Source organism: Apus apus, chromosome 4, assembly GCF_020740795.1.
Source record: "Apus apus isolate bApuApu2 chromosome 4, bApuApu2.pri.cur, whole genome shotgun sequence".
Taxonomy (NCBI): Eukaryota; Metazoa; Chordata; class Aves; order Apodiformes; family Apodidae; genus Apus; species Apus apus.
The window spans coordinates 26,052,772-26,066,352 of record NC_067285.1 but is presented as its reverse complement, the minus strand read 5'-3'; the positions used below and the strand labels follow the sequence as shown (position 1 = coordinate 26,066,352).

At 37.7% G+C, this 13,581-nt stretch overlaps 1 protein-coding gene across 7 annotated transcripts in view; it reads left to right on the top strand.

Annotated features, from left to right (window-relative positions):
• RASGEF1A (RasGEF domain family member 1A) overlaps positions 1-13,581 on the top strand; it is a 161,500-nt gene that overhangs the window by 96,468 nt on the left and 51,451 nt on the right. For 5 of the 7 annotated variants that reach the window (XM_051618408.1, XM_051618400.1, XM_051618409.1 and 2 more), the window contains exon 2: positions 10,983-11,097. The exons of 1 other annotated variant lie outside the window; for it this stretch is intronic. In XM_051618408.1, the coding sequence (XP_051474368.1) occupies positions 11,056-11,097 (42 nt within the window). In that variant the 5' untranslated portion in view covers positions 10,983-11,055. Of the gene's footprint in view, positions 1-10,982; positions 11,098-12,651; positions 12,840-13,581 lie in introns of those variants that run through there. One more of the 7 variants, XM_051618403.1, reaches the window with a different exon arrangement.

The following is a 13,581-nucleotide window of genomic DNA, read 5'->3' as shown; positions in this document are numbered from 1 at the left end:
GAACTGGCCTAGCAATGAGAACACAGCAGTAGGAGTATCTTAAGTATACTAAAGCTATTTCATCTGTCACAGAGGGCATTCTCAAATGGAGCCTAAGGAAGTTTCCTCCACAGGGAATCAGCATAAGCAAGATCCACAATCAGCCAGAAAATCATAATGGAACCATGTCTATCAAGTGACTTGCTGCTGTGTTAGGAAGTGTCTCCAGTGCAAATATATCAGGTCTACACTGTATTCTGCCCAGCCTATTCAGTATTTTATTAACACCATCAACAATGACATAAATTACACATGAAAAACTTGGGAATCTTATCAAAGTGGAAGGAAATGCAATTAGGAAAACAGCATTTAAATTCAAAGTGTTCCTGGCAAACTAGAATTTAAAATTAACAGAACAAAGTTCAAATTAAAGATGTGCACGATGAGCCCAGAGAACTGCTGGCAAATGTACTCATACCAGCAGAGGAGCTCAGCAAGCAGGAGGTGTAGCAGATCACAATATGAGCCAATTATGTAACTCAGTATGATCGCTAAAAAATAATTTTAAGAGACAAGAGAAATGGTGCATGCAAGCAGTGATGTATCTCTTCCACAGTGCTGGTGCCTCTCCAGCTTGACTAGAGTGTCTTAAGTTTGAGATCTGAACTATAAAAACCCCAGAAGCATCCAGAGAAAATGTGCGACAGAGATGAAAAATACCGGAAAATATCCCCTAAGTAACAACTGCAATTGTTCTGTTACAACACACACAAACCAATCTTTCATTAAAACCTTTAAAGAGCCATTTCAAAGCCATGTGCCAAGAACACTGAATACTTTTTCTTGGGTGGATTTTAAGTGATAACTCAAGGTCTCTTCCAAGCTACATTTCTGTGACACTCTTCCTGAGACATTTCCAATAAGACAAAACAAACTCCACCACTGAAAGTCTTCATTATATAAAATAGATCTAAAAGTAGAAAGGTTTGCACAACAGACTGGCAAATAACAAAACTTAAAAGGTAATCCATACAAATCAGAAGTAAAAAAATGAAAAATCTACTTAATCTGTACTTCATATTAAACTACATAGTATTCTTCTCAAGAAAAGCATACACCATGAAAAGATAATACAGCAAAAAAGAAAACAGCTTCTATGCTTGATATTAAGATAGCAACCACTCCTAGTGTCCCTACATGCTACAGAATTGCAAGTACTGAAAATAATTAGGAAAGAATTCTGCTCTTAATTCAGAATTAATATCCAGTAATTGGGGGGAAACTCCCTTTTCAGCTGCAGAAAAAAATAAAATTATAATACCTGTCTTCCATATCAGCTAAAATGCATTTAGCGACACATAACAAGGAAGGAGTAAAGAGTCAGAAAAGTATTATACAATATTAGGCACTCTGGCACTGACCTCAGTGAATAGAATTGTATTAGGCTTAAAAAGGCAGACAAGGCCTTCCACAGGACATCCAATGCCTATGGTACCTAATTACAAAAAACTGCAAATCACTTCCATAAGGTATGATTAATTATGAATAGGCTTTACAAAACTTTTAAAAAGTAAATCTCTTTTCAGTTCACTGAATGCTAAGCACTTGAAATAACTTCACTTGTACAAACTATACATTATCTCTACTGGAAATCTGCATGAAAAGAGTTCTCCCACATGTATCAACAAAGGAGTGATGAAAGGTCGAAGAGAGACAGTATTGTTATGGGTTTCTTTGTGGATTTTATAGCAATAAATGAGATTAACAGATCCCAGAACTGGATCTCGTGACAGCTGGATTGTTTACTTGGCTCTGCTGTTAACTCAGAACAGCATCATAGAAAAGAAAAACAAACAAACAAACCAAACAAACAACAAAAACCTAAGCAGAGAACTCATTGCCCTGTTCAAAGAATAAAGTTAGTGGTAGCTCTTATGTTTTTGGAATCCTTCTCAGTCTACAAAGGAAGAATACGAAATTATTTTTATCCTGAAAGCAAAAAACACAGTATCTACAATAGCACTCCTAAGTCTTTGCACCATATTTTAAGTGATTCAACCTCCTGTAACCAGCAACCCCAGATGCTGAAAAATTATGTCAACAAGTCCAGCTCCCCACAGTAAAGATTAATTGGTTATTGTTTGTTGCACACCTTAGAGTCCTTAGAAGTTGTCTCAGAAATGGTTAACACTGATTTCAGGAAAAAAGGTTTTACACAAAGTTTTTGGTTTTGCACACAAGAAAAGAAAGGTGAATGTACACAAACAGAAGGACTGGTCAAGTCCCTGATGATAAAACAGAGAGGTGGGATAAAAGTAGCATATATCCTGTATGAGCAGCGCAGAGCAGGCACAAGTGTGTCTTAGCTTGTTGGGTATAAGGCAGTTGACACCTGGAGTCAGAAGAGCAAAAGTGGTAGAATAATATGATGCTTGAACTACATCATCTGTTGCCTAGTGGGGACTACTGCTGTGGGCACAGCAGTAGATCAGAATACTTCCAGGGCTCTCAGCAGCCAGACTGCTAACAGAAAGTAAATTTCTCTGTGTCCTTTCATAGAGACATATTACCAGTGCTTAAGTGAGAATCAAACCGTAAGTTTGTGGCAGGTGAGAGCATAGGACGTGGCTCTGGCACACACAACACTTTGTATAGCACTGAACCTCATTTTAAGCTGATGACTTTAATGTAATTAACATTTAATTTCGTTGAGAATCTTAAGCACTGTCAGATTTTTGGACCCAAAATTTTAAATAAAAAATAATTTATAATGGTGGCTAAGCTTACTCATGAAAGTTTACGTTAAGATATGATTTAGCTCCTGATGCTTTCTAGGGACCACAGCATTGCCCAGTGCTACATTCTATACCTGGTACCTCATGCATTGGGTACACTCAGCAGGGTGATGCATTTTTGGTGGCCAGCTCATTATGGCTGCCAGAATTTGCTGATCAGTTTAGATTTCTGCTAAATATCAGCACTGGCTTTCAAAGCAGTATGCTCAAACACAGATACCACTGTCAAAAAACTAATGTTAAAATACTAAGCATAAACCAGCATGTGTATTTATGAATAGAAATACTTAAAGTAATCAGGCAAAACAGAAATTGGATTTCTCACCTTTATTCCTGATCAGCTCAGCCTGCATTTGCTCATGTCACACTTACATGTCTTTCTCCTGAGGCACAGATGAACATATGACTAAGGGCAGATGTTATGCTCTGCTAAAAAAACTCAATGACAGGTACTGGGGTGCCTGTTCACCTCTGAACTTCACCATGTTACTGCCAGACTGAGGCTGATTCTCTTGAGGAAAGTATAAAACTGAAGGATGTCAGGGCAAGATGAGGGCATCTGTATGGAGGCACAGTGCTGCAAGCAGGCACACCAACACCCAGCCCAGTCCCAGGGAGACCCTGGGGAGCCTTTTCCTCATGTTGCTGTATTGTGGAAAACCACTCCTGGGTACCCAGTTGCTCACTGCACCTGCCTTGTGCCTCCCACATGAGTGGCAGGGAAAATAGGTCCATAGATAAAAGAAAAAGCAGCAAACCAAAACCAAACAAAACCTCAGAAGATATTACCTTGCACTCTGGGAAAACCAAAATGCAAAGAACTCCCAAACAGTGCTGATGACTGTTGTACAAAGTAACTACTACAACAGAGAAGGGACTTCAAAGTACGGGTCTTAATAACAATTTTCAGCACCCACAAGTGCTTTTTTTTTTTTCTTGTGTCTCTTTGCAGTGATGATTGTCTAATTTCTGTAATTATCATGTGTGTCTTTCTTGGTTGTTTTCCTCATTACAGCAAGTCCGTAGTGCTGAAGTTTTTTCCAAGAAACACATATATGGTGACAGATTTTCAAACTGTCAGCTAGAATGGAGACATTTCTGTTCTGATAAAGTCTCAACAGCCTCAACAGCATCAAATCATATACTACCCTGTCACCCACTGGTTTAGAAAAGGAAGGTAAAGAGATGCAGAGTTGCCTGAAGCAGAGGCAGCTGTTTGATTTTATTCAGGTGGGGTTTTTTGCTTGTTTTTTCTTATTCTTTTTTTTTTTTCCCAAGATAACTTTTCTAAATCATAATTCTTTTAAGATTATCCAGTTCAACCACTGACCTAACTGCTGAGTCTGGTGCTAAACTATGTCCCTAAGCACCACATTTATGCATCTTTTAAATACTTCCAGAAATGGTGATTCAACCACCTCCCTGGGCAGCCTGTTCCAGAGTTTAATAGCCCTTCCAGTGAAGAAGTTTCTTGAATATCTTCCCAAAATTATTTATTATAATTTTTCAGTAAAATCCCAAAGCTGTTTATAGTAGACTGTTTCCATTATAAACATTAGGAAAAAAAAAAAAAAAAGAAAAAAGAAAAAAACCGTCTTTCTTTAAACTAATTTAAAGGCAAGGTCTCAATTCAAACAGAGGACATTGGTGAATATGAAACAGTAACTTCTCAACACGCTAAATCATGTACACAGTATCAATGACACTACACTACATGATACAGTTCTCTTAAGCTGCAGGCTATTCTCAGCACAGCATCAGTTATCAGTGCTTTGCCTATACTTTTATCCAGCATAATGAGGGGTATAACATGGTGGGACACACAATTTCCAACCTTTTTTTTCACTTTGCATGATGTTTCCCTCCTGAAGCACTAAAGCATAACATAACACTCACTGTTTGAAGCAAATACACAAATAGACAGAAGCACCATAATACAATGGTGGTGCACAAGCAATCCTAAAAGGGTGATGTAGCCTGAGCTTTAGCAAAGAAAACTCCATACAGAAACAGAAACTACAAAAAGCATGGGATGCTTCTACAAGAATTACATGACAAAGGAATGCCACAACACCTGCATGCAAAATAATATCCTCCAATAAATGTTCAAAAAAAGGAAGAATAGGACGAAGAAAATTAACCCCTTTGTATTTTGAGGCCAAGTCCCTTGCATTTTCTTTACCACCTTATCCAGATATATGAAAATTGTGCTCTCTCCTGTACCTAGCACAGAATCACAGTACAAGAACAATCCACTGGCTGAGGCTTTCCAGGTGTGCTGTTAAACAGTGACCAAGTTGTTGTGGTTTTTTTGGTTGTATTTGTCACAGCAAGCTTTATGAACTCATTCAAGTCAGTATTCCATAGAGTGACCTTTTGCATCTACGTCAATGAGAAACAAAACAACATTGCAATTGATGCTAGAAGTAGATTTCACTATTTGCCGGGGCTCAGTCCAGACCCTGAAGTGTCCAAGCTGATTCTATAAGCCTGCATTACTCTAATAGCAATATTTTATTAGCAGAGAAAGTTAAACTCTTATGTATGCCTGGCTTTTCATGGCTACAAAATGTATGCAAAGTCCAAGTTTTATTTAACTTCCTTATAACTTCAATCAAATTAAACACATCCTGGCTGCAACATCAGCTCCCTCTTATTTCCAGAGGTATTCTGGCACCCTCTTTCCTATCGCTTTCTTTCTTGGAATAAAGCCTGCTTCTCAAACCTGTTCACCTTCTTCCATGCTATCACTTTGAAACACCTTTTAAAATAATTGTCATATTGTGACATTTTAAAGCGAAAGAGACCACAGTTGCCTGTAAACAAGAAAAATACTGAAGATTTATGTGAAAAACTGTTTGGTGCTTTCCAGGCTGGATTTTTTCACTTGAACTGCTGGGTTTTTCTATTCAGAATTAAAGATAGTTGCTTTTTCCACAGCTTCTGCTTTGGTCACATGTGGTGACTGCCTGAGGTCTCATGGTCTTCAGAGGATCCTCATTCTATTCTGGGATATGCAGTGGGAGACATCAAAAAACACAAGACTGTGGCAACAGAACAGCTGAAAGCATCAGCTCATACACTGTTTGCTCTCATTGAATAGTCCAGCCATAGAGAACCACCTGAATATAAAGAAAGCAAAACACAGAGTCCACAACAAGCCAAAAAAAAAAAAAAAGTAAACAAACAAAAAAAAAAACCCCAAGAAACCCAACCAAACAAAAACCTCCTGTGTTTTAACATAACTTCTCAGCTCCGGAGAGTGTTTAGTAAGAGAGACAAAGGATGGTTCATCATTAATACAAAGTGATTCACAAACTTGTTTTTAGAGGAATCTAATGTTCCAGTGTGATGTCAGTATATTTGTGCTAAGATGATAAAAAATGGACATAGGTCCAGGAATGGAGATAAGCCACTGAAAATTTGGCTCAAAACTTGCAGATGTTGAGCCTGTGCCAAGCAATCCACTTCACCAAGGAAATTCCCAGTAAGTAAGCCTGTTTGCTGAAAAGTGTACAGCCATTCTACAGCCAGAAGTTCCTCTTCTGACTTGCAAATAGAAATCCTTTTAAACCAAAACAGTTGTGGACTCAGTACAAGTAATTTAAGCCCTGTATTCAGCATCATATAGAGTTCTATATAATGAAATGTTAAGGCATACTATGGTCTTGCCAATTAGTTGCCCACTTCCAGTTTTAGTCTGAAATCAAAACGTTCATTAGGACATGGATCAAGATGAAACTTGAATTAAGAAACGGAAATAAAAATATTCTATCATCCACTTGCCCAGGAATGCTTCAGAAAAATAAGAAGAGTCGATGCCCATATAGCCGCACTAACATAAAACCAAACACAAGGGAGCTGACACACAGCTCACAAAGGACTCTACAGCAGAACTAGAAACTGGACTTGGTCCCAACTACATCACTGGTGTGCATATATGCCTCACTGTGTGTTCTATAATTGTTATGGCTAGCAAACCACTACTTTGTAAAGGATCAACATTCTGCTATGATGTGCTAGAACACCTGGAGAACAGGGGATTGTAATCCTTGCAGCACTGCCAATATGGACAAAACTGCTGTTGGCAGAGCACAGCTGTTCCCTACTCAGGTGGCTAAACATGTTCATTGCCACCCTGAAAACTCTCCACAAATAGCATTGGTCTAGCTAATATTTGTAGCACAGCAGTGCGGGGCTCATACCTGATGGGTGCTGGCAGAGATGGCACCACAGATGTTGTGGCCTAAGCTCCACACCTGTTTTTTTCCATCATGTCATTCTGAGAAATAATAAAGCCATTTAATGACATCTACATCAGTATAACAAGAATGTCTTCAACAACTTCCAGAAAAAACTATTGGGATTACTTAATCCACAAGGTCTTTGTTTAACAAAAACAGAGCTCAGAGTGAAACCAGTGGGAAAGAAAACATTTCCTTTCAGTCTGTCTCTCTCTATGCTTTTTTAAAATTGAGTAGGTAACTAGACAGGTGTCAGGAGGAGCAAGGGTTGGGAGCCTAACAGCAGCTTTATCTATAGCTCACGTTTAATGCAAAAGGATTGAGATTAAAACACAATGTCCCAGGGTCATTTTCCAAAGCACAATCAAAAGAAGGAAAACTCCATCTCCTATGACCATAACAGTCAAAGGGAGTAATGTTGTCATTTTGTCTGTGTTTTGAGGTCTAAACACTGCAATTAGCTCTACACACCCTGGTATAAAGCCTTGCACAATACTGGGCCAATGCTGCTGTGTAACTTCCATGTGTAAGCAAGTGCTTCTAACAGCACGGATCTGCACAGCATGCAGGCAGCAACTCAAAGCACCACACCTTGGGATATCTGCACGATGCTCCACCAAGCATTGAAGCTGTGCTCTTAGAGACTTACAAGGAACTATGAATTTCCACTTCCTTTGCTAGCTGTTAGCCTATGAGCAGTGTACCAGGAATACCTATATGGAAATTGATCTCCATTGTAAAGGAAAAACTTAAGACAGTATCACTCATAACCTATATGTTTTTCTAATAAATTTCCAAGTTTATTATACTTTTAAAGTTAAAAATAAAATTAAATCCACAGTCATGTGTTGCAGCTAGCTTGGAACTGGTTAGAGATAGCACTCCATCAAATCTAGACTGCAGTACTAACATTCAGAAATGCACTCTGTTGCCAAATGATTGAAGCCAATCTTCACGTATCAAAAAGGGAAGACAAAAAGTGTCTCCTTCCAAGTCAGTGACTTACAATGATAAAAGATTACTATGTTTGTGTTGACAATTAGAAACAGTAATGACAATCTACCCACTAAGACATATCTTTTGACAACAGTACTCTTAGAGCTTTCTTGAAAAGTATAGCAATTCTAATTTTAAGTCTGCAGCACCTATGGGTCTTTTATATTAGGAAAAAAGACAACTGTTTGCCTTCAACAATAAACAGCACTTACAAATTTAAAAACTATATTGGGGGAATTATTTTGATATAACAATTCAACAAGGAAGATGCAGAAGACACATGGCTTCTGTACTCTCTAATACCAAATATATACTCCCTAATACCAGGTATATATTCTCTAATATCAAGTTCTGCAAAAATATCCCCCACATTTCAGTGATTCATTTTGATTAGCTTGTTTGGTCTTTTCCTCCAAACCACTGTACTCAAGTAACTGGGTGGATGGTGAAAAAACCTCATGAGAACTTTTTACTCTCACAGTAGTTTCCCACCTCTCCAAAAATAAACATACCATTACATTTTTACACTTGCTGTAGGTTCCACTATATAAAATATTGCATAGCACGGGAGTTTCCACTATATACACAGCGGTGTATTGCAGTATCGGTGCTAGCAGGAAGCTGCTCTCTACAAAAAGGGAAGTTGGCTGCCTACAGTTTTTTGAAGTCACAGCCTAGTTTAACCCTATATGGGGCACATCTGGCTTCTGTCTAAACCAATCATATTCAGTCTTTTCAAGTGTGATACATGATTGTGAGAAGCAGAAAAAGAAATAACAGAGTAACTGGATTGATTGCACCCATTCTTATGCCTAATTCATAATACAGCAGCGGCAAAGTGTCACATCTTATTAATGCTGAAGGTCAGGACAAACTTTGCCTGGTACCTGCACATGGATCACATTTAAATGATACCATTAAGAGGTGCTCTCTGACTCCCAGGCAAAACATACTATGTTCTGCCCTAGACTTGTCATCCTCACAAGTAGGCAGGAAAAGCAAAGGATATACTGTATGATGAGAAGCTGATACCTCTAGTATTATAACAATTTAGGCTTTACTGAAAAAATAAATCTTAACAAGGAAGCTGCGTAAACCAGCTTCCCGGTAACTCTGTTTACTAATAACACAATCTAAATACAACTGTATGCTCCTACTGAGTTAGATTCTGAGTTAGAATCTGCCTCAAAGCATGGAAGGCCTGCCAGAAGGCCTTAATTATTTATACAGAAGTTAACTTTCATCCTCAACGTCATTAGAGAAGCTCTCCTGAACCAGGAACATATTTGATGACTTATTTTTTAAAAAAAGCAAACAAAAAACTACAAACAGAACATTTTCACTTCAGTTCCAGGGAAAATCTGCAGCTGTTAGCATGGAAGTGAAGCAGCATTTCTTCATTGCTACTAACAGAGGAAAACCTTGTATCATATGAAAGTACCAGAAGAATGTACATCAAATTCAAAATTTCATTTTTCATGTTTCTTGGTTGCTTCCTGCATTTCCTTTTGTTTGTATCATTAACAACAAAGAAACCAGATTTTTCTTCAACAGACAGTTATTTGAATTTAAAATAACTCATAAATCAATTGAGAGCACATGAGCCCTGGAAGTTTTTAAAAAATCTGTATAAACTAAAAGACTGATCAAGCACTAACTGAAAATAAAACTTATTTATGACATTGAACCATTTTGGAAAATTTAGAGTTGAAGGTGCAAGCATGTGAGTTTTTTAGTCCTTAAGTCCTTATGACCATGAAGTCCTTACCACTCTCATTGCTGTTAACCTACTCAGTGCAAAATATTATAAAATACATTTAGTCCCCTACCAGGTTTTGTGCAAATAAGGGTTTTTTTTAGTCTGATTTTCAAAGGAAATGAGTTTTGTATACTTAGGCCACTTGTCTGCCAAGCTATCCTAATATTTAATTCCAATGAGTAATTCAAATTTGAAAAAGGTAGAGGTCTGGGTGCTAAAAATACCTGCTCAGAAAAAAACTACTAAGGTTATTGTAATCACTGAAGGAAAATAACTTCAGTTGCAACAGAACCATGTGACTCATGCCAGCCCGCACACTCCCAGCTCTATTTTAATTTCATATATAGGAAAAAAATAATAATAATTGAAACTAAAAACACCTGCACCCAACTCAGTGGTACTGATCACAGCATAAAGTTCAGCTTAGCAATGCAGCAACAGTGAATTTTCTGTAGAAAAAAAAAAATTGAAAAAAACCTCAAGTCCTACTAAAAACATACATGAGTTTGTTTTGAAGTTGGTCAGTGATGACTTATCCCTGTGTTTTTCATAATTACTATGTGTCTAGAAACAGCTCAAACTTGGATTATCTTCAGTCCATTTTATCTTTGATGTCAACAGAACGGTTGCTAGTTTCTCTATATTCTTTATGTTTATGCCACATTCAAGACAGTTTAGTAGATATTAAACATATACAGTTAATTATTTATCCATCATTCTGATGAGATAGAATTGTGCTGTCACTTTCCTTTATGCTACCATAGTACTTCTCAAGGACAAAATATTTATGATTTCTTCTATCACCATAACTGCACTTAGGAATAAAATACTAAATTCCAAATTTGAAGGCTTTTGTTAAACAGTTTTCAGCAGGCAGTTCAAAAACCAGTCAATTTAGCAATGTAAATATTATTTATATTTTATTAGACATTGCTTCTTGGTGACCATTACATAACAGCTGTCATTAGGAGTTTGGGCTGGGGGGATTTAACCCTTCCAACTCCTTATTGCCCTTTCTCTTGACACCTAGCAGTTAAAACTCCGCCTTTTTCCCTTTTTGTAACACCATAATTTGTGCTATTTCCTCCTTCTTATGAGCCTCCCCTCTCTAAAACTATGCATGTCAATTTTTATTCTGATACTACAATGCCTTTTCAGTGGAAAATAAGTGTGTTCTGAATAGTAATCCATTGCACCCCTCCTTTTAAGGGGAAGGAGGCAAGACACATGACAAAAAACATAGAGTGAAATAGCTGGAAGTCCACCCACTGGGAAAGACTGGATGGCAGAACCACTGTGCAATGCTGCTGTAAAGAAATGCAAAGTGAGTATTATTTTACTTTTTATGATTCTTTTGTAAAATTTTCTTTTTTATTTGAAAGCACTGGTGTAGGATAATTTATAGTTAGAGACTTATATTGTTCACAAATCACACTGGGCAGTCTTAGGCTTGAATAAAAATTATTTCAGACATTAGAAGACTAAGCAGGTGCAGAAGAAACAATCTTGGAACTATTTGAAGCCAAATTGTGCACTAGAAAATGCAGGCAAAGACACTGAACAGTGGCAACAGTTCATTGTAAAATCCAATATTGTTGATATTTGCTTTCAAATCCCCCTCTACTCACCCCCTCCACCCTCCTTATTCTTTCCTTCCATCACTTCAGACAAATCTCTTATTAAGGGATGCATTATGTGCACCTCAGTCATCAACTTGTTCAACATTCATTTCTCAGAACTCATTTAAACACACACGTCACTTGTTAAGTCAAATCCTTCTTATCTATTAGTATTGTTCGTCTCAGATACAATGCTCCATGCAGGATTACATGTATGCCACTAACTTCGTCCAAATGTATTCTGTTAGCACATAACCACATCCCTTTCTTGTTACCTTCCCTTTATAAACTATTCCTCCAAATCTCGTCTACGGAAGTGCCAGCTCCATTTCCATAAAGGTATGTAACTGCCTTCTGCAATCACCTTTGTGCTTTCTATCTCATTTCCTTTGACAACTGTCCAGTTTCCCTAGTCTTATTTCTACATCCTTGTTTACATTTCTATACCTTTATACAAAACTCAACACAAAACACACCTTACCACTGATGTGTTGTCTTCATTAACTACATACCAACATGAAATATATAGAAAAATTATTTTGCTAACTCCTGATTTGTCTCTGCTTGCAAGATTCCACACTGTAGACATACATGGAAGAGCGAGAATTCCTTCTTATTATTTTACTTACCAATAACATAATACTATTCAGGAAACCAATTCAAGTTTTCAACCAGAATACACCCAGTATTTTTTCTGAGTATTTTAACAGAGCTATTGAAGCATGTTTGCATACTGTGGCTCTTACTATGCAAAAATCAAGTACAAAAAATGGTCAAGTGAAAACTGATTTAAAAAGAAAAAAGCTAAAATTTTCATTTCAGAGTGTCAGTTCCTAGCTGTCAGATTTCCAAAGAAAACATTGTAAACATTTTCCAGATAGCTTTGTAGGAATTTACATTTCCCAAAAAGATAATGAAATTAACATATTTGAGAGATACTGCTCTAATATCATACCAAACCAATACCAGAATTTTTGAGAAATTTTAGCAACACTTATATAGGAAAACAGACAGTTAGAAATGCCTGTCCAAAACCTACTTCCTTTCCTTTGCAACATTTGTACAGTGATCTTACTAGCATGTCAATTCCTATAACCCTGTATGTAGAGAAAAGAGCCAAAAAGCTTTAGTTTCACTATAGCTCAAGGACAGGAATGGAAGTTCCCAGTCACTACCCAGCAGCCCAGCACATGACACCTACGTAGCAGAAAGCTGAGACTCACTATTTCCTCTTGTTGTGCAACCCCCTCCAGAGCACTTTCAGTTTTTGTGGGGTATATTTGTCATGGAAAACACAGGACTCAGCACAACCCCAGCACAGTTTGCCTGAATGCAGACATGAAAGAGCAGTGAAGCAGCTCTTGGCTCCTGTGGCAGCACAAGGCAGGGGCAGGCTGCAGCACGTGGGGCGTCCCGGCTGTGAGAAGACATGGTCCTTGAGACACCGGTAAGTTTTTCACAGGGCTGCGTGCTCCATACAATTTGTTCCCATGTGCTTCTGGTGTTTTAGGAGGCGTGTACACCTCTGGGCAAACTACAGCAAGCACATCTGTGCTAGGTATTGCTAATGCAGCTAATGGCAGAGTTCAGCCATCGGGAGATAGCTAGCCATGCACAATGTAGTCAAAGTAATTTAAGATCATGTTACAGAGAAAACACATTTAAAATTGTGATGCAACTTAGAAATTCACTGGTCATTCCAAGTATTGCATCTTACTTAGATCATGTGTAATGAATTTATACCATTTGTAAGGAAGATTATGTGGTGATTGCTTTATACAACACCGTTGTGGAAAAAAGGAAATAGAAGCTGATACTTCATGTTACTGTACATGATTTTTTTCCCCTCGAGCAGAATACCAGAAAAGTCAGAAACATCAATTTGAATCAATATTCACCAAGTGAGATTGTGCAGGCAGGCTTAAAGTGATGCAGCACACTCAGAAGCCCTAACACTGAATCCAAAGTCAGCTCTCCAAGGATGTCTGAATTTGTCTTTTGGGGTTATCCCATCCCAAACTGATGTGGTGCTCCCCAGAACATGAATAATCAAGAATCAGATATTTGAGTCAAAGATAGGCGTTTTGTCTCAAAGATTTAATTCTCAGTCCCTTCTTTTCCAATTAATTAAACAAAGAGCAATAGCAACACTGACTTTTCAAGAGTAACCTAAATTGCAAGATCAAGAA